Raw genomic sequence first — 23,033 nt, 5'->3', positions numbered from 1 at the left:
TTTTCAAACCATAGTCTGGTTTCTACACCCTGAGGGAAATTCAGTCAGGCAGTCCCCTTAGGAAATTCCCGACCGCGGGCCTTCCGAGCCCGGAATCTCCATGGAGTTTGAGTTCGTTGCGAACTTCGCCTGCAGCTCTGCACCGGCTTCGCGGCGTCCTGAGAGAGGGGTGAGAGGGGAGCGCAAGCCCACCGGCATCCTAGTGGTAACTGGGGGCAGAGGAATGGCTGAGGGAGACGGAGGCCCCGGCGGGAACGCACTGGCCCTTTAAGGGGGGGACGGAGCGCATGCGCGGCGCGGGCCGGAGTCGCGCCAGGTGGGCGGCGGGCCGGCAGTGGACCCCGCCGGCAGCTGCTGGGTCCTGAGGCGGCGGGGGTGGCGGTGGCCTGATCTTCGCCGAGCCTCGGAGAAGCGACCTGCGCGTGGACCCCGCGCTCGGCGGGCTGCTCTCCGGGGACTAGCGCAGCCCGCTCTCGCCGAGGCTTTGTCACTCGCCTCTAGCTTCATCCGCGGCCGTGGCTGCGCGAGCCTCCGGGCTTGCTCTCCCCGCCCAGCTGTCCTGCCTCCAGCCCTTAGCTGGGGGCGTGGGGTACGCAGCTGGAGCCCGAGCTAACAGCCGCGGAGCATCCTTCGCCCGTCCCGGCCGCGCCACCGCCCATGCTGCAGCCAGTCCAGGGCGGCGACCCTGCGGCCGCAGCCCGCCGCTCGGTGACCCTGCGCCCCGCCCGAGCCTTCCCCGCTGAGCCCCGGGCCCGGGAGCGGGACCCGCGCCCCGTGATGGCTCGGCTGGCGCAGGTTGGCGCCGGGTGCCCGCCATCCGCCCGCTGAGACGCGCCCGGCTGGGTACCGACGGGGCCTTGGCGCTCCCCGCTTCTCTTCCCCGCCGCGCCCTTCCCCCTTCTGGGGGCTCCTCCGCTCCTTCCCGGGGGCGAGGGCACAGGGGGCCGAGACAAAGCCCACTTTGTGCGGGGAGTTGGCTGCGGGCGTGGAATGTGCGCGTCGGCGCGCGCCCCCTCCCCGCGCCCCGCCAGCTGCGAATCTTGGCTCCCAGACTCGTCTCGTCGGAGAAATCGCGCCCCCTCACCGCCCTCCGGTCCGGGGGTCCCGGCTCGGAGCTGACGCGGCCTGGAGTCGGGTCGGTCCCCCACCCCGGAGCACGCGCAGGTGTGAGAGTACGATATTTTGTAGTGGAATTTGCTTGCCTTCAAAACTGGGAGCTGGGGCGCCCAGTCGGCGTGGGCACCCGTGCCTTGACCCTTTCGTGGCCGCAGATCTGAGCTGCCTGGCCTCAGTTTCCGTCTGACTTTCCTCTGCCAGCCCAGACTGTTGTCCGTTATTGTTCTCGCCGTCAAATGGGGGTGCTTTGTGAAAGCTGCCAAGTTGGGAAGTATTCTCTAGATCCCGTTTTTCATAAAGAACAAGGCCTCTAAGGCTCATCCGGGACAACCAACCCTCTCTGCCCCGCACTTCACGTTGAGGCACTGATTTTTTTTCCCCCCCATCAAGTAGTATTTTATTGTACGGGAGCCACGCCCTGGTTTCTTAAAGGCGCCTTGCACTCTGTTTGGCCATGTGTTATCTCTGCAGCTGGTGTGTGGGAGGCCTCCTGTGAGCCACCTTTTCTACCCCTGTCCGCTGAGACATCCTCCCACCCCCGTCAAGGATTTGGGGATGCCAGGGGGGAAGAAGGTGGTCGGGGGCAGCAGCAGCGGTGCTGCCCCCACTGCCGCTGCTGTCCCCTCTGGGGCCAGGCGTTTGGAGACCAGCGAAGGAGCCTCAGCCCAGAGAGATGATGAGCCAGAAGAAGAAGGGGAAGAGGACCTGCGAGATGGAGGCATCCCCTTCTTTATCAACCGGGGTGGGCTGCCTGTCGACGAGGCCACCTGGGAGAGGATGTGGAAGCACGTGGCTAAGATCCACCCCGATGGAGAGAAGGTGGCTCAGCGGATCCGTGGGGCCATGGACCTGCCCAAGGTGAGGGGTTTGTGTGTGGGAGGGGAGCGGAGAGCTAAGATCTTAGTGACCTTGGGGCTTCCAGAGCAAAGGGACACTTTCTGTGTTGGGGTGGGGAACTACTGGCATGGTAATATGTTAAAAATATAGGTAGGTTGAACCTGTCCAGAAGAACTTTCAGTTGCCGTTGAGGTTGTTCTGTGAGGTCCACCTGCCCTGTTTCCAGGAGGCCCTCCTCTGTCTCTTCTAAAAAGCCCATGTTTTGTGGGCAGAGCAGCAAATTAACTAACGAGTACACTAAAGTGGCCTGACATCTTATTTGCTAAGTCAGAGAACTGTGGGCAGAGAGAGAATGAATGACTAAGGAGGCTCCAGGGCTTAAGATGTTGAGAAAATATTTTCATGTGTTGTTTTGCTGAATTCTCCAACAGCCTTGTGCATTAAGTGCAGTTTGGGGACCCATTTTACAGACAAGAATGCTGAAAACTCAAGTAGGAACTAGGGGTCCCACAGCCAGTAAGTGGCAGAGCTTGGGTCTCACCCCCAGGTCTTCCGGTTCCAGGGCCTGTGCTTGGGGGGACACGAGGTTCAAGGGCAGTTAGAAGAGGGCCTGTGGAGAGGGGCAAAGTTCAGTCATTTATCTGTGTATGCCTGGAACTTCTCCATGACAGCTCTCCTTCAGTTGTGTCACCTTGGAGGCTGAGGCTGTCTCATTCATCTTTGTCTTTCCAAGACCTCCTGTGTGCTTGGTACAGAACAGGCACTTGTAAGTGTTTGCTGAATGAAAGGGTTCTTGAGACTTTCTGTGCCCTATAGTGCTAGGTGGAAAAACGTGCCTGATTTTTTTTTTCCCCAACGTTATGGTTAAGACTAAGAAAGCACTCTCCCAAATGCAGAGTCCTGAAATCCCCCAAGAAAAGCCAATTGGACAGAGGTCAGAGCCCCAGGCTCAGGTCCTGCCTGCTCAGGTGAGAAGGAGGGGGCCAGGGAGAGCAACAGTTAATGTGGATTAGACATGGAGACAGGTGGCCTATTTTGTTTTCTTTTTACCAAGTTATTGGTAGAACCATCAGAGACTATCTTCTGGGACAGGCTGAATTCAGAGGTTGAAGGTTGAGGAACTGCCATATATTTCCAGGGGAAATCAAATGTGGTTTGATTTTGAAGGCTACCTAATCGCCTTCTGTACTAATTTAGAATTTAGCTAAATTCCCTGTGTCTGGACATTGTTTCCGATAATTTACTCTTAAAGTGAACACTGTGTTGCACATTCTAAAACATGAATTTTGGTGTCCATCTCTGATTATTTCCTTGGGATAAATGCCTGGAAAAGGAAGTGTGACGTCAGAGGATATGGACATCTGTTCTGATCACCCACCTAGCTATGAACTCAAGCAGGCCCCTTCAACCTGTTTGAGCCACAGTTTTCTCATCTGTAGAATGGGGTTGATTGTAGTGAAGCTTAAATGAGAGAATATGTTTTAAAGCATTTAAGAAACTGTAAAGCCTCAAACCAGTACTGGTTACTGGATGTTCATTACCTCTGTTCACATCCTTCATCAGGAGAGGAGGCTAGATCTCACTCAGCATTTGTTCCAGTGAAGCTAGAGCCACATGCTTCTCCCACGTGAGCAAGTTGGGGATTAGCAGATGGCTATCCAGCCATCCTGCTGATGTCTAAATCAGGCTACGAGAGAGTGTGAATGGACCCCTGCAGAACTGTCACAACTCCTGGGGGCTGAAAAAAAAAAATTGACAACCTCATTAGCAACTGGTTTGGTAATGTCATCTTGTCATCTTCAAGCTTCGTGCATAGGAAAGATACTGATGAAGGAATGAAGCTATTGTCTGTCGGGGGGTGTCATGACTGACAGGCGTGTGCAGGTCCTGAAGGAATTTTGTGAGAGGATTGGGAAAATGGAAACTTCTCCTCCTCAAACCACAGGGAAAGTGTTCCTCCTCCAAAGGAGGGTTCCTCCTCCACCTCGGCCCAGAGTAGGAAGGAGCCCCAGAGTCTGGGCAGGGTGGAGGAGGCCGGGAGGCAGCAGGGTCAGGTCCCAGCAGTATGAACCCAGTGCTGGGCTGGCCCCTCCCTGAGTGGTCATGCCCTTGGAGTTGACACAGAGGCATTCACAGAAGAGATTACACTGTGGTGAGACTAAGAGTTTGGGGATGGCATAATGGGTTTTTTTTTTGGTTTTTTTGTGTTGTTGGTTTTTTTTTTTTGGCTGCGTTGGGTCTTCATTGCTGCGCACTGGCTTTCTCTAGTTGCGGCGAGCAGGAGCTACTCTTCGTTGCGGTGTGCGGGCTTCTCATCGCAGTGGCTTCTCTTGTTTCAGAGCATGGGCTCTAGGAGCGCGGGCTTCAGTAGTTGTGGCATGCAGGCTCAGTAGTTGTGGCTCACAGGCTCTAAAGTGCAGGCTCAGTAGTTGTGCACGGGCTTAGTTGCTCAGCGGCATGTGGGATCTTCCCAGACCAGGGATCAAACCCGTGTTCCCTGCATTGGCAGGCGGATTCTCAACCACTGTGCCACCAGGGAAGCCCTGGCATAATGTTTTAAAAGGCCACTTGAGCCAAAATTTAAAATAGGGAGATTTCACATTCAAGGTCCAGATTTTTGGCATCTTTTCAGAAAATGAGAAGATCTGGAAACAGAGAATCTGTGACCCCACATGGCAGCAGGCAGCTGGAGGTGAGGGCTGGTTCCACTCCCCCAGGTGGCCACGGTCCCCACCACTCACTCTCAGCCTGCTTTCCCTGTGGTTACCTGTACGGCCCCTGCAATGTAGTGTGATAAAACATCACATCCACCATGTTCAAATCCTGGTTCTTCCGTAACTACTTGTAGGTGGAAGGTATGCAAACTCCTTGTGCCTCAGTTTCCTCAGCTGTGAAATATAAAATAGGCATAATAGCAATACCCACTTTTGAGGGGTTATTGGGAGGAACTGATGAAGTAAAGCATGTGAAATGGGTGAGCATGTAATACGTACCCAGCAAATGGAGCAAGGAGGTGAGGGTGCAGCAGACCACCCCACAGGCACTTTGGGGAAACGTCCTTTAAAAGGATGATGCCAGTATGTTAAAGGGCAGCAGTTTCTAAAAGGATCGCAGATCCAGGAGCAGTTTGTGCCCCTTTGTATGAATGTCTCCTTGATGTTTCAAGCTGCCACTGCCTTTTTTTAAAAAAATAAATTTATTTATTTCATTTATTTATCTTTGGCTGCGTTGGGTCTTCATTGCCGCGTGTGGGCTTTCTGCGGTTGCGGTGAGCAGGGGCTACTCTTCATTGCGGTGCGCGGGCTTCTCATTGCGGTGGCTTCTCTTGTTGCGGAGCATGGGCTCTAGGCACACGGGCTTCAGGAGTCGTGGCTCACGGGCTCTAGAGCGCAGGCTCAGTAGTTGTGGCGCACAGGCTTAGTTGCTCCGCGGCATGTGGGATCTTCCCGGACCAGGACTCAAACCCGTGTCCCCTGCATTGGCAGGCTGATTCTTAACCACTGAGCCACCAGGGAAGCCCCTGCCACCACCTTTGTGAAAGCTCAGTGGCCACTGGTGGGGCTCTGGACACCGAGCTCCTGCAAAATGCGAATCTGGACATCTCCCCCAAAAAAGCCAGCATTGCCAGGGTCCTCATGGGCTGGCACGCATAGGAATAACAGTGACAGTGGGCAGGACCCGAGCCTCTGCTGTGTACAGAGGACTGTGTGCAGGGCTTTAGGCCCTGACCTAAGGCCTGGACATGCAGTGTCTCATCTAGGCTCTGAGGTTGGTTCTGTTATGGAACCCACTAGGATCTCGCTGCCAGGCAGTGAACGGCAGGCTTGGGATTTAGACAGAGATGGACCGGTTCCAGCTCCAGCTCCATCAGCCTTTAGGCCATCGTACATCTTGTCCACACACTTAGCTGCAGGCTGCCCCACCTCCCCCAAGCCTCCTTTCTGTTCTAGTCTGAGATGGACTCCGCCGGGGGAGAATGTCTTAATAGAACTCAGGACTTTAGGGGGTTCCTGGAGCAAAGGTAACCCTTGGCCTTGGTAGTGGAGGAGGAGTCATCCCTGAATTGATCTGGGCCACTATCACTTACCTCCACTGTGACCCCACTTAACCCCACAGCTCAACAGTGAGGGCGCATTTCCTGGCTTCTGGTTTGGGGTTGGGGGCTGTGGGCAAAGCCAGGCTGCCAGCCCTCCACTAGGCCCGATCATTTGGATGTACAGAATCTTGCCTGTTTGTTTTGAATGAATGAGTGTACGCTTGTGTGAACATTCAGAAGAAAGGTGCCGGCCTGTTGGCAATGGTTAACGTGAGTTAATGTGTCACTGAGCCGCTGGACAGCTCCCTCCAGCTAAGCCTCAGTGATGGTGGCCTTTAAGCCCCTGCTCATGGATCCCAGGTCTTTTTTAACTTTTTTGGAGCCGTTTAGTTTTTGCAGAGCCGCCAGTTCCTGGGTCCTCTGTCTGGGTGGCAGGGGATGCCCTCGTGGGTACCGCCCGGCCCTGGCCCAGGGCTGGCCCCTGTGAGCTTAGTCTAAGGACTCTTGGACCACAGTGCCCTCCTTGTTTGGAGTGTCTCCCGGGAGGGTGTACTTACAGTCCCTACCCAGGCTCCTCGAAGTCACTGGATGCCCTCACGGAAAGTGGGAATAACGTGCCTGGGATCGATCTTCCACCTGAAGAAGCCACGTGCCATGCTGTTTATAGTAAATTGTGCAGTAATTCCTCTCCCACCCCATATCCTTGACACGGGGAGGCCAGCCAGGCCCTCAGAGAGTTCTGGAGCCCGTCTGGCACAGGGTGGTCAGGCAGGCAGGGGGAGAGCCCACTGTCCGGGGCTTTTATCCCCCTGCTGATTGTAAGTGGTGGCGACAGTTTGGGCAGCAGGGGGTGGTGTGAAAGGGAAAGTAGCTTCCTCCCGATGAGGTGTCAGTGGCTTGGGACTGCCCAGACCGGAAGGAGGGGACTGCCCAGGCCGGAAGGAGGGGACGGGCAGGGAAGGGGAGGAAGTTCCCGCAGAGCTGCCTCCTGGACCTGGCCTTCCCTCTGTGCCTTGGCCCCTTGGGGCAAGTAGATGTCTGTTAGAGGCTGTGCTGTGTCCCCCTGCCATCTGTGATCACTGGTGTGTCACTTCCCTTCATGTCAGAGCCCCAGCCGCTGTAGCCGCGTTATTTAAAAGGCTGTGCCTTCACCACACCACAGGGAGCACCTCCCCCAGCCCAGCCCTACCTGTGGGCTCCTGCTTTGCCCTTTCCCTTCCCCACCTGTGCACACTGACACTCTCAGCAGCCCCTGCCTGCTGGGGGGCTGGGCAGAGGTCTGGGGGGAAGAGCGTGGGACCTTTTCGTGTGAGGAGCCTGAGGCCACCTCACAGCTGGCAGTGCTGGTAGCCAAGGGGGACCCCAGAGGGGTGGGCCTTGGCCCTGGAAATCTGGTTCTTCTACCCAGTGAAGGCCGTTCTGTAACCCCGAGGACCCGGTTGATGCTTCCCTTGGCTTCTGAGGCCTCACTGACTTGTGGCAGCCAAACCGCCAGCCATCGGGCTCCCCTGGCCAGAGAGGGTGGCCTGGGGGTGCACACCTGGTGGTGGCCTCTTTCCTGGCAACGGCTTGGTTGCCGAGGGACAGCCCTGGGGGTCCACAGCTCCTAACCTGACTCCCAGCATCCAGGCAGCCCAGGCTGGCGGTTCCCAGCCCTCAGGAGGCCCCTCCCTGACACCCCACCTCTCCCCTTCCTGGGTCTGGCTCTGGAAAGTCTCTTCTGGTGAGGAGGACTGTACAGTTCCCTGGTTACCTGTGCTGATTACAGGTGTGGAGCTGGTAGGACAGGGGGCTATTGAAGGGGAACTGGAGTTCCTGTGCTGCCGTGGAACCCCTTCAAAGTGGCTACTCCATGGCAAGACCTGTCCCAAACCACGTGCCCCCTGCACTTACTCCTGGACAGCTTAGCTTGGAGCTGGAAGGCCTGGTCGCTGTGCTGTGATACGGGGGGGTGGTGCGTGACACCACCTGCCGAGGGTGTGTCCGCCTCTCACGGAGCGCTCCCCCAGCCCAGGACAGGGACACCCGATAAACCGATTTTGATCCGGCCCTTGAACCAGAGTGAACACCACCCCAATACTGACATGCCTGTTAGGCCTTGAAGTTAATGAAATTTAAAATTCAAACACCTGTGAGTCAGGTGAGTCAACCTGTGTTTTTCTGAAATCATTAAAGAAGCATAAAATTGGCACATGGACGTAAGCTCCAAATTAGAAATGCTGTCCAGTGCCAGGAGGGAGAGGAAGGGCTGTGGTGGGGGCCTGACGGGAGCCTCTGGAAGGGGCTGCCGAGGAGAGAGGCTCGGCCGAGGAGAGAACCGGGGTGGCCCTCCGTGGGATGTGGCTTCTCTGGGGGCTAATCTGAGTGCTGGGTGGGCTGGAAGCTCCACGGTGAGCGTCCCTCTGTGACCAGAGCTCTTTCTCCGTCCCCAGATTCCCATACCGAGTGTGCCTACGTTCCAGCCCTCTACTCCCGTCCCTGAGCGCCTGGAAGCCGTGCAGCGCTACATCAGGGAGCTGCAGTATCCTCCCTGGTCAGGGTCATGGCCACCGTCCGGCTGGTCCAAAGGCCAAGTGGGGCTTGTTTACGGACAGGGCCAGAGAGGGCCCGGCAGAGCAGCCTCACTCCACAACTCCAGGGGCGCCGTTCCCATGGCATCTCTGTGCCCCGGAGTCGTGTAAGCACAGCCTGTGTCCGCCCGGGTGTTGGAGGTAGTTTGATGAATGCCAGACGCACTCCAGCCTCTCTGCCACCTGCTTCTTCCTCTGTGTGAGGGGTAAATGTCTCCTGAGCGACCTGCTGGTGGAAGCCTAGTCCAGGTCCGCCAGGCCAGACCTTCTCTGCTGACCATCCAGCGCCAGCAGAGGGAGAGAGGGGAGTTTCCCTTGGGGCTGTTTAAAAACTGGTCTAAAATGGGTATGTGGTGGGAGGGCAGCAGGTAGATGGAGAAAAAGGATTTTATGCTTTGGGAGGTAACTTCCCCATCTTGGAAGTTTCTCCCATTTCTTCACCTTTTTCTTCCCTGGCAGGAGGCCAGTTGCCCAGCATGGGAAGAGCCTCCCCTGAGCCCAGGATTCCCCGGTGTCCCTGAGTTGGGCCCCTCCACCCCTGTGCCCTGCCTGGAGCTATGCGACCTAGGCTCTCCCCCGCCCTCCTAGCTGCAGATTCGGTCAGAGATGGCAGGACCAGGCACCAGGCGCAGGTCCTGAGCAGAAGAAAAGCCAGGCTGGTGACTGAAAACTGGGTCCAGCCCTTCCTTTGCCGTGGGGGGGGGGGGGCGTTGGGGCCCAGAGAGGGAGGCGGTTGGCTTGGGAGCGGCACTCAGCAACGCAGTCGTGCAGGAATCCCACCCCAGCCTTCTCCCAGTTCGCGCTGCTTCTCACTGGTTGGACTATGAAGTACTGCAGAGAGCTGTCCAGGGCTCAGCCTCTTTCCCAGCCCTGGCTGCCTGCCCCATGGCTCCCTCCCTAGGAGAGCAAGGGTGGCAGCAGAGGATGAGAGGGACGGACGCAGAGGGGCCCTGTGGGGCGAGGAGAAGCCGCGTGCTGCGTCCCCTTCTCCCTTCAGACAGTCAGGTCTTGAGTATCCTCCCAGGTGCCTTACAGAAGCATTTTGTGGGGTCCTTATCCAGCCTGCACCCCTGGGAGTGCTGGATCCCCAGGGTCTGGATGAGGGCAGAGGGACACACCTCTTCCAGGTCAAGCCAGGAAGCCCTTAACCGGCACCCACAGGTACAATCACACAGGGACGCAGTTCTTTGAAATTAAGAAGAGCAGACCTCTGACAGGGTAAGTGTGGGGAGTGCCTCGTCCCTCTGCACCAAGGTAACAGCGCCTGGTCCAGTTGGAGCCCCTCGGGCACCTGTGGGTGGAAGCTTATGAGGCAGGCAGGGACTCTTCCCAGGGGAGCCCGCCAGCAGGACAAGTACCACCGTGGGGCCCTCCTTAGGACATCCTAAAGAGGGGACTCTGGCCAAGACGGGCAGCCGGGGCTCCCTTGAGGATGAGGAACCCTGACATCCACGCTGAGCCAGGAGGGTGATGGCAGCCCCCCAGCTTGGTGATGACAGAGGGCAGTCCCAGGTAGATGTCTGGGTGTGAGCCTCGTCTTCTTTTTAAGAGAGGTGGGCCTCGCAGGAGAGCCCTCCGCCTCTCTCCATTCCCTGGAGCTGCCTGTGCACTCCCCACGGCAGGGACCTGCATGTCACCCCAGTGGCCTTACTGGACTCTCTTCTGGTCATTTAATACAAGGCCCAGTTTCTGAGCAACAGGGACCCCACTGGAGAGAACACTGCATCTCTCACTTCCCATTCTACACCCTAAGTGTTGACCCCTGACTGGATCCACCCCGAAGAAACCCTTAGGGCAGATCAGAATGGAGACTGAATGCCACAGCTGGGTCTGGGGGCCCAGCCCAAAGCTGTCCAGGCGTCTAAAACCCTGTGCTTTTAAAATTAATGTGAATTTTATGTCTTGCTCCACATATAATCTGTCCATGTTCACTGCCTTGTAAAAAATGCTTTAAATGGCCTATTAGCTAATTACTTAATTACCCCCTTTCCAAGCCCCCGGGTGGAATGCAGCCTTGCTCACCCCAAAGCTTCGCTCTTGTTGTCCTGTGGCCGCTGTGTGTGGGGGCCCAGCTCCAGCCTCATGGGATGGAGGAGTCCAGCACCCTCCCCAGCAAAGCCAGTGGCCAGGCTGCATTCCGAGGCCCAGAGGGCAGCATTCGGTGAGGAGGGAGGAACCAGGCTTCAGGGATAGTCTGTGTTAAAGTGGCCTGAATTCCAAGTTCAAGAAGCAGGCAGGGGAGTCACTGGGCAGCTAACTTCCTGAGATCCCATGTCCAGGCCCCAGGCAGCTGGCCAGCTGCGGGGCAGCAGTTACAATCAATTACAAACTCTTCAGAGAAGTCAGAGTTGGGTCAGGGGTGTCCACTGTGCTGTGAAGAGACAAGATCAAGATCAAGGCCAATGTCTCCAGCACCCTTGGCATGCTTTCCCATGGGCCCCCCAAACACCACCTTCACAGAGGGCCCCTAGCCCAGTGGCTGTCAAAGATCTGCCTACCACTGCATGCCCCCCATTCACCCTCCCCGCCAGAGGTCTTGGAGCAGAGCCTGAGGGGAGGGGGAAGAGGCCTCTTTCCTTAACTTCAGTGGTTGCCTCTTCTCCCATCCCCTTAGGCTCAGGAAGGATGTGAGGGGAAGGAGAGGGAGGTGCTGGGCCTGAGCTGAGGCAGCTTGGAAGGGAGGGGAGCCTCTGTCCATCTAGCATCTCTAGTCCACCTCGTGATACTCCTTCACCGGAAGGAGCCTCTGTCCTTATGACTCTTGCCTCCCTTCCCCCCAGGCTGATGGACCTGGCCAAGGAAATGACCAAAGAGGCTCTGCCAATCAAATGCCTGGAAGCCGTGATCCTGGGAATGTATCCTTCCTCTGAGAGGCCTGGGTGGGGGTAGGCACGTGCTCAGCACCTCTGGGCCAGCTTCGTCCTCTGGAAGAGGAGGGCTGAGTGAGCTCCAGGGCCCTCCCAGCTCCCTCTCCCAGCAGTCATGAACTTGGCCCAATGTGAACGAGCTTGACGGGGACTCAGTCCCTTGCATCTGTTGCTAACTTCCGAGGCTTACTGGGCAGCTTTTTTTGAGTCGTGGACGCGGTGACCCTGTTCTCAGAACCACAGATCAGGGCACATTGTTTCATAAGGCTGTTGTGCTATTTCCCAGAACCAGAGTCTGGAAGAAGCAGGTTGGATGCCCAGATGTTGGCATTTCCGGGACATGTTAATTTGTGGAGATAATGGATGGGATCTTTGATATAAAACTGCCTATTAAAAAAAAAGCAAACAGGGTTTCTCAGTCTCCCCCACCCAAAGGGTAGAACTGGGACCTATGGCTGGGTTACAAGAGTAGCTAAGTGGGACATATAAGCCCCCCAATATCCCCAGTTAGAGCAAAGTAAGGAGACAGGTGTTTATGGCCAGTCCTCTGTCATAAGTGGACCCTGCCTGAGCCCTACCCTGTTTTGTTTTTTTGCAGAAAATCTTAACCTTGTAGAAGCATAGATTAATATAATGGAACCCATGTGCCCGTCACTCAGTTGTACCAATTGAAGGCCAATCTCGATCCATCTCTGCCCACCACCCCTCACATCACCCTCTTTCCTGCACCTACCAAGGCTTTTAAATATTCTGTTTGCCACCCCTGGTGCAGGCACCTGGCTCTGTGCTGAGCAGGGCAAGGTGGCAGGTGCCTAATGGGACGGAGGAGTCCACTCGCTAGGGCAGGTCCCGGAGGAGAAGACAACGGTCAAAGGCCAGGAGCACAGCTTCTTTGAGGAGGACTGTGATCTGAGGGGGACACTCCCCACCCCCGTAGGCATACCTGCCTTAAACTATGTGAAGACACTGAAGGGGTGCCCCCCGGTCCCCCTCCCTGAGGGGTCCTCAGAGCTAAGCCTACTGTGGCAGTCCTCTATGGACCAAAGAGCCCCACGAGCATGGCCCTGTCCAAAGGGTTCTTTGCTGGGACGAGTGTGAGGCCAGCCCAAGAACTCCAGGCTGCTGCCAGCAACCCCTTCAGAGCCACACACCAAAGTGGAGGTTCCCACCCCATTGTAAGAGGGAGACTCAGTTCCCCTTCCCCTGAGCACACAGAGAAGCTGGTCCAGACGGGATCACGTGGTCCTGCAGGCTTTTCAGGGGTTACCTGCTGGCTCATATGTAGGCGGGAAGAAAACAGGAGCAGCCCTCATCTGGGGGGACCCCTCCCCACTGTCCCCACAGGACCACCACGGGTCCCTCCTACACACGTGGTGAGCACTGTATTGGGTTTGTCCCTGGGCCTCATCCTCGCTGCACACTGAGCCTGCGCCTTGCTCATCTGTGTCCCCAGTCACTCGCTTGCAAGGAGTCGGGCTCCGTAAGCATCGTGGTGACTGAGAGAACAGACTTCGGGGTCAGGCCAACCTGGACCTGAATCCTAGCTCTGCCGCGTCCTCACTGTGTGACGCCGAACAAGTTCCTTAACATCTCTGAGCCTCGGAGTCCTCCTCTGCAGAAGGGGACGATGGCAATCCCACCCTGCAAGTTTGTTAGGACAGTTGAATGAGCGGGTGCGTGTAGGACGCTGGATGCAGTGTCTCCGTGGTCTCTCCTCCAAGCTTTTATCCTGTTTATCTCATTCTACCCGTTTGTTCAAGAAGAGTTTTGAGTGACTGTTATGTGCCCACCTCTGTGCTGGGCCCCAGAGATACAGCAAAGAACGTGACAGACAAAGTCCCCATTCTCAGAAGATTACATTCTAGTCGGGGAGACAAAAAATAAGCAAGTAAACCAAGAAGTAAGAAAAATAATTACAGATTGTGGTGATGTGCTGTGGGGAAAATACGTAGGGCAGACTTGCTTTAGAAAGGGAGGTCAGCGGTGCTGGCCAAGCCTGAGGCCTGAGGACGAGCTGGCAGCTGCAGCGGGGGGTGGAGGGGCAGCTAGAGGAAAGAGCTGGCACAGAAGGTCCCCCGTGGAGGTTGCAGTGGGCCGCTGGACCAGGCTCTCGGCCTCCCAGGCCACGGGGGCAAGCTTGGTTTTATTTGAAGAGCAACAGGCAGTATGTCTGTGCGTAGGGGGTGGAGAGAGAGAGAACAGGATTGGCAGTGCATCTGTGAGGAAGTGTGTGTGAGAGAAAGACGGTGTGAGAGGCAAGGTAGAGGTGAGGAGGGCTGTGTGACTGACAGGAGGAGAGAGGGAGACGGGGTGGTGGGCAGAGGGCCCTCTTACCCTTCCTTCAGCCCAGGACTCTGGAGGGCCCTGTGGCTTGGAGTGCCGGCCTCACTCTTAAGGTGTTATTTGGTGAGCCCTGCTTGAGGTCATAGCAGCAGCTGGTAACCACTGAGCGCCCTGACCCATAGAGATTGAGTTTATTGAGCACCTACTTACGCCAGGCCCAACCCTGACGACAGGAAGTGGAGGTGAGCAAGACCTGCTGCCAGCACTCAGGAGCTGGGGTGCAGGGCCGCTCACTTAGCCCCTCCCAGGTTGGGGTGGAGGCCGTCGCCGTCCCGCCCCTGCGCGCTGGCCCTCGGGCCTCTCCCTGGCTGTTTCCTTAGCTGGGGCGGCGCGGCCAGTTACCTCACCAACAGCATGCCTACCCTGGAACGCTTCCCCATCAGCTTCAAGACCTACTTCTCAGGGAACTACTTCCGCCACATCGTGCTGGGGGTGAACTTCGGCGGCCGCTACGGGGCGCTGGGCATGAGCCGGCGCGAGGACCTGATGTACAAGCCGCCGGCCTTCCGCACCCTCACCGAGCTCGTGCTGGACTACGAGGCCGCCTACAGCCGCTGCTGGCACGTGTTAAAGAAGGTGAAGCTGGGCCAGTGCGTGTCCCACGACCCGCACAGCGTGGAGCAGATCGAGTGGAAGCACTCGGTCCTGGACGTGGAGAGGCTGGGCCGCGAGGACTTCCGCAAGGAGCTGGAGCGGCACGCCCGCGACATGCGGCTCAAGGTCCGTGTGAGCGGCCGCCCTGCCCGCGAGCGTCCAGGGGTGTGAGCGTCCAGGGGCCGACAGGGGTGGAGACGGAAGGGCTTCCGCTTCCTAGGGGGTCGCTCTTCCAGGGAAGCCCCCTCCCTCCTCCCCTGTCCCCCGCCCCCGCCCCAGCAGAGGTGGTGCCAGGATTAAGGGAGATGAGGGGGAGAAGTTTCCGGGCTTTGCTCAAAGGTCGTCATCCATGAGACAGTCCCTTCCGGTGAGCAGGCCAGGGGAGGCTCTGGAGGGGGCAGCAGACGAGCCGGGTCTGAGCACGTAGAGGAGGGCAGGGGTGCCACAGGCCAGGTGGAGGGGGCTGTGCGTAAGGACTGGAGGGAAATCATAGCCTGTCTGGAGGGAATGGTCGTGTGGGGTGGGCAGCAGCAGCCATGACCCCTGTGTATCCTGACTCTTGACCCCTAGCCCCAGTGAAGGGCTAGGAGGAAGTAAGAAAAAGGAGGAGGTTCAGACTGTGGGGACACAAGGCGGGGTGGTCCCTTCTCCCGCTTTCCCACACCCACTGAGCAGGGGTCTTGGAGGAGGGGGAAGGGCTGCTGGACCCAGAAGTAGTCGGGCTGAGCTGCTGAGGAGTTGGTCCCCAGAGCCTTACGGGTGAGCAAAATCTTGGCCTCTCCCTGGTTTCCCGTGGATGGGGGTGCCTCCTCTGGGGCCTGCCAGCCCCTCCCCATTGCCCAGTCTTGCAGCCCTGTGCGCTGCCCCTCCGGGTAGCCTGGGGCCGCAGCCATGACTGTGGCAACTTTGCATCCACTGCTGCTCCCCAAAACGCCGGGAGGGCAGCGGGCAGCGGTGGGTGCTCCCTTTTCAGGGTAAGGAAGTGAGGTGCGGGCAGCCCAGAGACTTGCTCGCGGGCTGTGGGAGGCAGATGGGACTGGGGCTCAGTGTCCGGATGGCGAACCCAGGCACATCACAGGTGCTTTCAGGTGTCCCAGCGGGGATGTGGCAGAGCTAAGGCAGCCCTGCCCCGCCAGCCAGCCCCTAGGCCAGGACCGTGGGGCAACAGTGCCTTCCCCAGGGCAGAAGCGGGCTGTAGTTGACCCTGCCGCTTTCAGGGGCTGCCCTCTTCCCCTGCAGAGCTCTGGGTGCCCAGCTGCTGGAGTGTTACTGCATCTTCAGGGGAGCAGGTTGGATCTAGAGTTGGAGGCACTATTACCTAGTTTTTTGTGCTGTGTTTCCCAATCTGTTTTTTGCTGTACATTTCCCATGTTATTTGCCCCCTTCCAGTACCACTCCCGTATACCCCAAGTTTTGAAGATTCAGGTCAAACGGACAGTGCTGCATAAATTCACTTGCTTTTCTCATTTTTTTCCTTAATCAGAGATATAGCTGCTAGTCTGAACTTCTGATTGACTCGAGATAACCAGTGTCACCCTTGGGTCTGGTAGGATCCCCGCCCATAGCTCAGACATGGGCTGTTTCCCCAGCCGGCACATCTACCTGGCATGGGTAAATGGCCCTTTTCTCAAGGGCCACCATGAACCCTCAGTAACTTCCACCCATATCCTTGGCTATTTCAGGGGCCAACAGAGATTAGGCAGCCCTGCTGTGGAACCACTGCCCTGGCAGTTGTAGTGCCTGGGAAACGGGTTTGGGAAGACCCTGGGACGGCAGAGCATGGCTTGAGGCTTCCTGGGCCCTGCCCAGGGCAGCTTTGGGGCTTGTGGCTCGTGCCGGGCAGGACGGGCTCTGGGGCAGTCCTGGAATGAGTGTTTGTTTCTTCCTCCCCACCAAGATTGGCAAAGGGACCGGCCCTCCCTCCCCAACCAAGGACCGCAAGAAGGATGTGTCCTCCCCACAGCGGGGCCAGTCTAGCCCCCACCGCAGGAACAGCCGCAGTGAAAGGCGGTGAGAAAAGGGTTTCGCCTTGGGTGGGGGGCTGGGGAGACAGCAAAAGGCGTTTTCCTTCCCTCTCATCTTCCAGATCCCTCTGTTCTTCCCCCCACCTCTTCTCTTTCTCACCTTTCTCTTTTTTGCCTCTGCTGGAGGGAACTTAGGATGGTGTGTTTGTTTGTGTGTTGATATGGAGGCAATGCGATCCCATTTCTCGAGAGAAGACATTGCTGGCCCACTGGTCATCCTATGCGGGGCCCAGATGCCAAGCCGGAGACCCACAGGGAAGGCTGGAGGCCAGCTGCAGAATGGGCTCTGTGGGAGGGAGGGTAGGAGGGGCGGGGCCCTGCCTACAGTGAATCCTTCCAGGAATATCACTGGAAAAGGTTTGACGTCAGATGGCAACTGGTGGCTGGCTTTGAACGAAACTTTTGCCCCTGTGAGTCTGTGGTTTCTGCAGAAACATCCCGTTAAGACACCAGGCTGCCTCATCAGATTTGTCTCCTACACGTCGGCCTGGCTCTTGCTTTAAATGTCGTTGTCATTCTGGAAGCACCTCTCTGGTGTAAGGGCCGCCAAGCTGGCCTCCAATATCCAGCATCCTTCACTTTGACCTAGGAGGTTTTCAGAGAGAACAGATTCCCCTCACAGAGACGGACGCATTACACTGTTACTTTCTTACTTAACTGCAGCCGGAATTGCTGGCCTCCGTGAAAAGCAGTACCCTGCAAGAGAGTGCAGGGACCACACTCAGGACAGCAAGGCGTGTGGGCGCTCCAGAAGCACACTTCCACAGGGGCTCTACCGATTCCTTTGGGACACCTTGGAGACTGGGGAGGTGGGGAGCCAGCAGGGGCAGCCACCCCTTGCTCCCTGCTCCCGCACCTCCCTGATGGGCCACTCACCCCTTCCCCCTCCTCTGCTCTCTCCTCCCTGCAGGCCTTCTGGTGAGAAGAAGCCTTCGGAGCCCAAAGCCATGCCAGACCTCAATGGGTACCAGATCCGGGTGTGAGGCAGGCGGCAGTGCCCCAGCCGCACCCACTTGTGGGGGCCGGCATCTACCTGCCAGAACCGGCCTCGCTCCTGGGGAAGTTGGGGCTGATGGTGGGCCAGGGTGAGGGGCAGCGGGAAGAGCGTGTCCCAGCTCAGCCACCCAAGATGCTGCCCCTCCCGCTGGGCCAAGCCCCCTCACTTTGGACCACGAGGCAGTGAAGAGTTTAATTTTGAGTTTTTAACTCAACAACTGAAATTTAAGGTATTTGGGAAAAAACTTAAAACTAATGGATCTGCCAGTGGCTGGAAGGCCAGTGCTTAGAGGATCTAAGCGCCACAGGGCTGGGTGAGGAGGGGTTGCTGGCTCTGCTGGTACCCCTGCCCCAAGGTCTCTCTGGGATTTGGGTCCATTCCATCTATGGGAAACCTCCCAGCTCTGCCAGGCCTGTGGCAGGATGGAGGGAGGGATGTTTCTCCAGTCCTGTCTGCCCTGGCAGATCTTCACCCAGGGAAAGGAGAGCAGGGTAGGAACCACCCTGAGAAAGGGCTGTATGGCCCACATCAGGAGCTCAGCACAGGCCACATCTGCCCCGAGAGCCAGAGCCCGTGGCTCAGAGGGTCCTCGGGCCCTTGCAGCCCCATGGACAGTGTTTTGTGGGCTGACAGTGCCTCGTGGCAGGGCCCGTGCTGGGATGGGCTGGACGAGAGCCCAGGAGAGAACCACTGGGGGAAGGGTTCCCGGACCCCTACCTGGCCTCCTTGCTCAGCCCAGCTCTGCCTGTTGCTGAAGCCGGGGCCTCCCTGCAGAGGGGCTGGGCTGTGCCAAGGGCCCAGATATGCACTGGGCTCAGCATGACTGTGGGGACTGAGTAGACCTGGTGGGTCCAGGAACCGTGGCTGGGGATGGGGTGGGCCACTCAGGCCTAGGTCTGTCCCCCTGGTACGTAGTCCCCAGGGACTGCTCCCCCTTCCTGTTACCTTAGCCCTTGCTGGGGAAATGAAGACCAGATCAGGCTGCCTGTGTCCCAGCCCTACCTCCCCTCATTCAGCAGCCTGGGTAGGTGTGGAGGGCCCAGTGATGATCAGGCCTGTTGTGTGAGGCAGCTCATCAGGGAAGAAGCTGAGCTGCTGGCGTCTGCACAGCCTGCCTGGCAGGTGTGAGATACCTGGCGGGCAGGTGAGAGGTTGTGGAGAGAGGTTGAAGGGCCTGCGGGAAGGTTCTGGAGGCCCAAGTAACAAAGAGGTGTAGGTCAAGGGGGCAGTGCGGCCACTGAGGAGAGGCAGGGCCCGAGAACTGGGGAATGTAAGTGAGAAAAGAATGTGGGGGAGAGTTTAGAATCAGGCGGCTTTGGGGAGTAGTGAGTTCCCTATTGCTGGAGGTATTCAAGCAAAGACTAGATGGCTGCTTGTCATCTTGAAAGCTATAGAAAGGATTTAGGTTACGGAAGGATAACTGGATGAGATGACCATTAAGTTTTCTTAATACTGAGAGGCTAGGATTCAGCCAGGGGCAGCTGGCAGTAAGGCTGCAGCGGGGCTGGGGGCCTGGAAGAGGGAGGACCAGAGCCAGAGTTGTAAACTCAAATGCCTGCGGGGCCAGGCAGATGACTAAAAGGAGGGCTGCAGGGCTGGGTGGGGATTGTGGCCAATTAATGAAGACATACCCCATTAAAGCAGCCGCTGTTGCTCAGCCATTCTGAGCGCAGGCCCTGCAGTATCAGATTGCCTGATTTTTTTTGTTGTTGAGAGGCCAGAACTCTGAATTTTTATGTGAAATATGCTGATTTTTAAATGTTGGCAGTCAGTTCAGAAAATTGTAAAGCCCAACGTGAAAAAGCTTGGGCTGGGGAGAGGTCCACCAAGGTACTTTGAGGTGGAAAGCGTGAAGAGTTGTAGGCCTCTCAGAGCAGGCCGGGCCAGGGCAGCGTCCTCGCTGCTGACGCTGCTCAGAGTGGGCAGCTACCCCACGTTCATGTTCGCTCTCCCTGAGGACCAGAGACATACCAGGAACTCCCTGTGGTTGCTGAGACACCAGAGGGGGTGGAGTGGAATTGAAATAGTGCAATTCTCAGCCTGCCAGGGAGATGGATTGTGCCTGAGAAGCAAAGAAAGGGAGAGAGGGAGACAGGATGTGTTTGCTGACGCAAGTGCCCGCCAGGGAAGGCACCAGGCTGGCAGCTCTTAACACCAGCAGCTCTTGGCCCAGAGCCAGGCCCAACAGGGAAGCTGGCTGCTCAGTCCCCTGGGTTTCTCATGGGTCACTGGGCCCTGGGGAGGTGCCTAACCTGTCCCCCGGACTACACCCCAGCCAGACCAATCCGAGGGCCACTGTGAGCTCTAACTCACCATCCCATCCCATCCCAGTTTTCAGGGAGAGGGGTGGTGGGTCCCCACGTTCACACATTCGCCTGAGGCAGAGATGGATCCGTTTGGGAGGCGTGAGGCTGAAAGTGAGGACTTTTGTGGGTCTGGATGTGGGTGCCTCGTGCAGGCTGCTCATCGGCAGACACCCCAGATGCCCCTGTGGACCACAGGGCTTGAGGGTGAGATGTGAGGGAGCCGCTCCTGGTAAGGGAGCCCAGCAGGGTGCTCTGACCCTCTGGCTCCTTCCTGAGCCCTTTGGGGAGAAGGAAGCAGGACGAAGCCCCAACCCCTACTGCTGTCTTCCAGGGAGGGAGCCGACCACCCACAGCTGATAACCCCCTAGCACTCCCCCCTTCCTCGCTCAGACCTCGGGCCTGTGGACACCCACAGGATACAGCGGTGCTTTTTAATTTAACTGTTTCACAGATGTAGCAACCCCTCCTCCCCTCCTGGGCGTGTTTACACAGGCTCTGCTCCCCAGGGCTGGCCTGGCTGCAGAGTTTCTGGGGAGGCAGAGGCAGGGACTTCAGGGCCTTAGTCACCATCCTCAGTATCACCTCATCTCAATTCCTGTGAGGGACCAGGCCTCGCTCCTCCCGACTCAGGACTGCCTTCCAGCTCTCAGCGTGGGTTCCTCAGGGGTAGGGGCTGCTGGCTGGGGAGGGGTCAAGGGAAGGGCAGAGAAAGCTGCTTGATGAAGGGGGCTCGGCAAGGGCGGGCAGTGATTGCTCCCCAAGGCCTGGCTGCTCGTGCTCTGTGCTGGGTGCCGGGTCAGAACACTGGGACACTGGGTTTCAAGCCTTCCCACCCACCTACCTGCCAGTCCTCTCCCTCCCGTGGCCTCAGTACGGTCATGGTCCCCTCGCCCATCTCGCCAGCCAACCCATCCTTCCTGGGCGTGGCCAAGTGGGGAGAGCGGCGCCCCCGGCCCCCAGGTGCCATGATGAAGCCTAGGGCCAAGGTTCTGAGCAGCAGAAAGAGCCTGGAGGTTGGCCGTATCTGGTTTCTGGCCCACTCTGTCATCTTATGCCCCCCGCTTATGCCCCCATCTTATGCCAACGCTTCCAGCTCGGACTGGACTTCCCGGCCCAGGGACGGGGTCTAATTCTGGCTGGTGGCACCCAGAGGCCTGTGTGCCTGTGCGTGCCTCGGTCTCCTGCCTGGGTGGTTTCCAGCTTAGCTACAGTGGCTTCCCCAGGCACCGCCCCCCGGCCTCTGAGTATAGGGAGGTGTGAGCTGGGCCCAGCATATCGACCACGTTCTGTGTGCCAGAAGTGGGCTGTGTTGAAATCCCCACTTCCCTTGCTCCACTGAGAAACCAGTGGGAAGGGCAGGGAGATCCTCTGGGGGAGCATGGGGTGGGAGGTGAGGTCTGCCCCTGGCCAGGCAGGGCTGCTGCGGTGCTAGCTCCAAGTCCATCAGTATTGACCCGCTCGCCCCATCTTGGTGCTCCAGAGTCCCAAGTTCCCCTTTTTCTTCAAGTCTGATGAGAGAAGAAATCGGGTGCGCTTGGCCTGGGGCCTAGTGATGGTGCACGGCCCCTCCCTCGAGCTCTGTGTTGGCTGCCATGTTGTACTGGACTTTGTTCCCCCTCTTCTCATATCAGTGTTGGCCGTCCCCCTTTGACTTTTACACTTCGTCTCATTCCTGTTCTCACTTTTTCCTTGAAATGAATAAAGTCTCCCCAGCTCAGCTCTGTGGGCTGGGAGGAAGCCCCAGTTTGTAAACCTTGTCTTCTTCTCTCTGGGAGCTGAGGCTGGAGCTGCCCCACCCACCAGTGTCAGCCTCGGCAGCTCCGGAGAGAACCTTCCCCAGAGGTGAGGAGAGCCCCAAACAAGCCAACAGGACACCTCACAGCCCCTGCAGTCATGATAAAACTTCTGGGGTCCCAGGCTGTCACCCTCAGCCTGCTGAAGCCGCTCAGCTCTTGCTAATCCTAATCTGGGAGATCTTTCCTGCTGGCTGTAAATGAATGCATTCTCCCTCACACAGCCAGTTCAGCCCCCAGAGGCGCAGGATGCATTCCAGAGCCCTGCTCTTCCTGTCCTAGTCCCCAGCAGTCCATCAGGAACAGGAGAGGAAGGCTGTCCATCAGGAACAGCAGTCCATCAGGAACAGCAGTCCATCAGGAACAGGAGAGGAAGCCTCATCTCCTGGGAGATGAGGCTATTTCAGGAAACCATAGCAACAGGGATCTGCAGTCCCTTCTCATCACAGTTGCCAGTGCAGAATCTATGGTGGTTAAAGCCACAGCTTTGGAAAACACCGCTGGTTCCACCCTTCTTCCTCTACACTGTCCCTCCAGCTCTGGACCTCTTCCCAATGCTTTAAGGCAAGTCCAAACAATTACAACCAGACCTGCACAGAAATATCTTTTAGACCCCACAGCATTTTTCACCTTTAACCCTTCCTCCCTGTTTCTCTGGTCTCCTTTCATTCAGCCTGGGAGTAAAACCTAGATTTATAAGAGGAGGGAGTATATTTCCTACTTCTTATCGCAGCCAATCCCCATAAGGTCCTAACTAGAAGTGTTGTTTAGCACAGCAAGAGTCCCTCACTTTCAGTAGCGTGGTGGTGAGGCATGGCCACTGGGAAGAGGAGGGGTGGTCCGGTGGAATCCATGAACATCTTAGACTGTACGCCATTAAAAAGAGGCAGTTATGTTAATTACAGGTTCATTTAAATCCAGCTTAAACGATAACGAAAAAGAGCCTTTCAATAAACCAGAGTTTGTGAATAACTCGGATTATACACCTTTACACAAAGGCAGTCTTGAAATTTACACATTCAAGTCCAGCTAAAGTACCAAGTAAAGGGCCTTGTGGGTGGACTGCAATGAGATGGGCTCATACACAGTAGGCCCCTGGAGTGCTCTCGTGGAAGGAGGGCTGGGTTAAGTGCGGTGAGTCTGTATGAGTCAACCAGGCTCACCGTGGACACTGCCTGGCCACTTTCTTAGAATTGACGCAGAGGTAAGTGCCAATTGTGGACTCCCAATAGGACCCGAACGCAGCTTGCTGGGGGCATTACCGCACTTCCTTCTGCTCCCTTTCTTTCAAGCTCACGGCATGTGCCTGCCTAGTTTAGGCACATGACTAGAGTGGGTCGGGCCTTTAAACGCAGGTGGCACTTCTCAGAGCCCTGGACGCGAAGAGATTGAAGCTCTGCACCCACATCTGCCAGGATCTGACATCTTGACCACGACTGTGGAGGGCAGTGGTGACAGGAAGTGCTGGTCATACGAAAGACCAAGCCGACTGGGCCACGTGCAGGCTGCCTGGTAACCCTTACAGTGTTTGCCAAGGGGGTGAGGGGCCC

The 23,033-nt window shown here is 57.2% G+C and overlaps 1 protein-coding gene and 1 long non-coding RNA gene across 2 annotated transcripts in view; one reads left to right on the top strand and one right to left on the bottom strand.

Annotated features, from left to right (window-relative positions):
* LOC137220143 (uncharacterized) overlaps positions 1 to 1,495 on the bottom strand; it is a 29,598-nt gene extending 28,103 nt beyond the window's left edge. Inside the window, exon 1 of the long non-coding RNA XR_010941498.1 lies at positions 1,203 to 1,495. This is a non-coding gene — a long non-coding RNA (uncharacterized lncRNA). The remainder of the gene's footprint in view (positions 1 to 1,202) is intronic.
* On the top strand, positions 300 to 19,188 carry VASH1 (vasohibin 1). The gene is made up of 8 exons (XM_067729788.1): positions 300 to 1,164; positions 1,588 to 1,974; positions 8,422 to 8,510; positions 9,721 to 9,777; positions 11,340 to 11,414; positions 14,108 to 14,489; positions 16,261 to 16,373; positions 17,298 to 19,188. Exons 2-8 carry the CDS (start codon positions 1,672 to 1,674, stop codon positions 17,368 to 17,370), a joined length of 1,092 nt encoding a protein of 363 aa, XP_067585889.1. The 5' UTR covers positions 300 to 1,164; positions 1,588 to 1,671; the 3' UTR covers positions 17,371 to 19,188.
* The last annotated feature ends 3,845 nt before the right edge of the window (positions 19,189 to 23,033 follow it).

The sequence above is a fragment of the Pseudorca crassidens genome, chromosome 1, assembly GCF_039906515.1.
Source record: "Pseudorca crassidens isolate mPseCra1 chromosome 1, mPseCra1.hap1, whole genome shotgun sequence".
Taxonomy (NCBI): domain Eukaryota; kingdom Metazoa; phylum Chordata; class Mammalia; order Artiodactyla; family Delphinidae; genus Pseudorca; species Pseudorca crassidens.
Note: the sequence above shows the minus strand (reverse complement) of the source record. Positions and strands in the feature narration are given on the sequence as shown.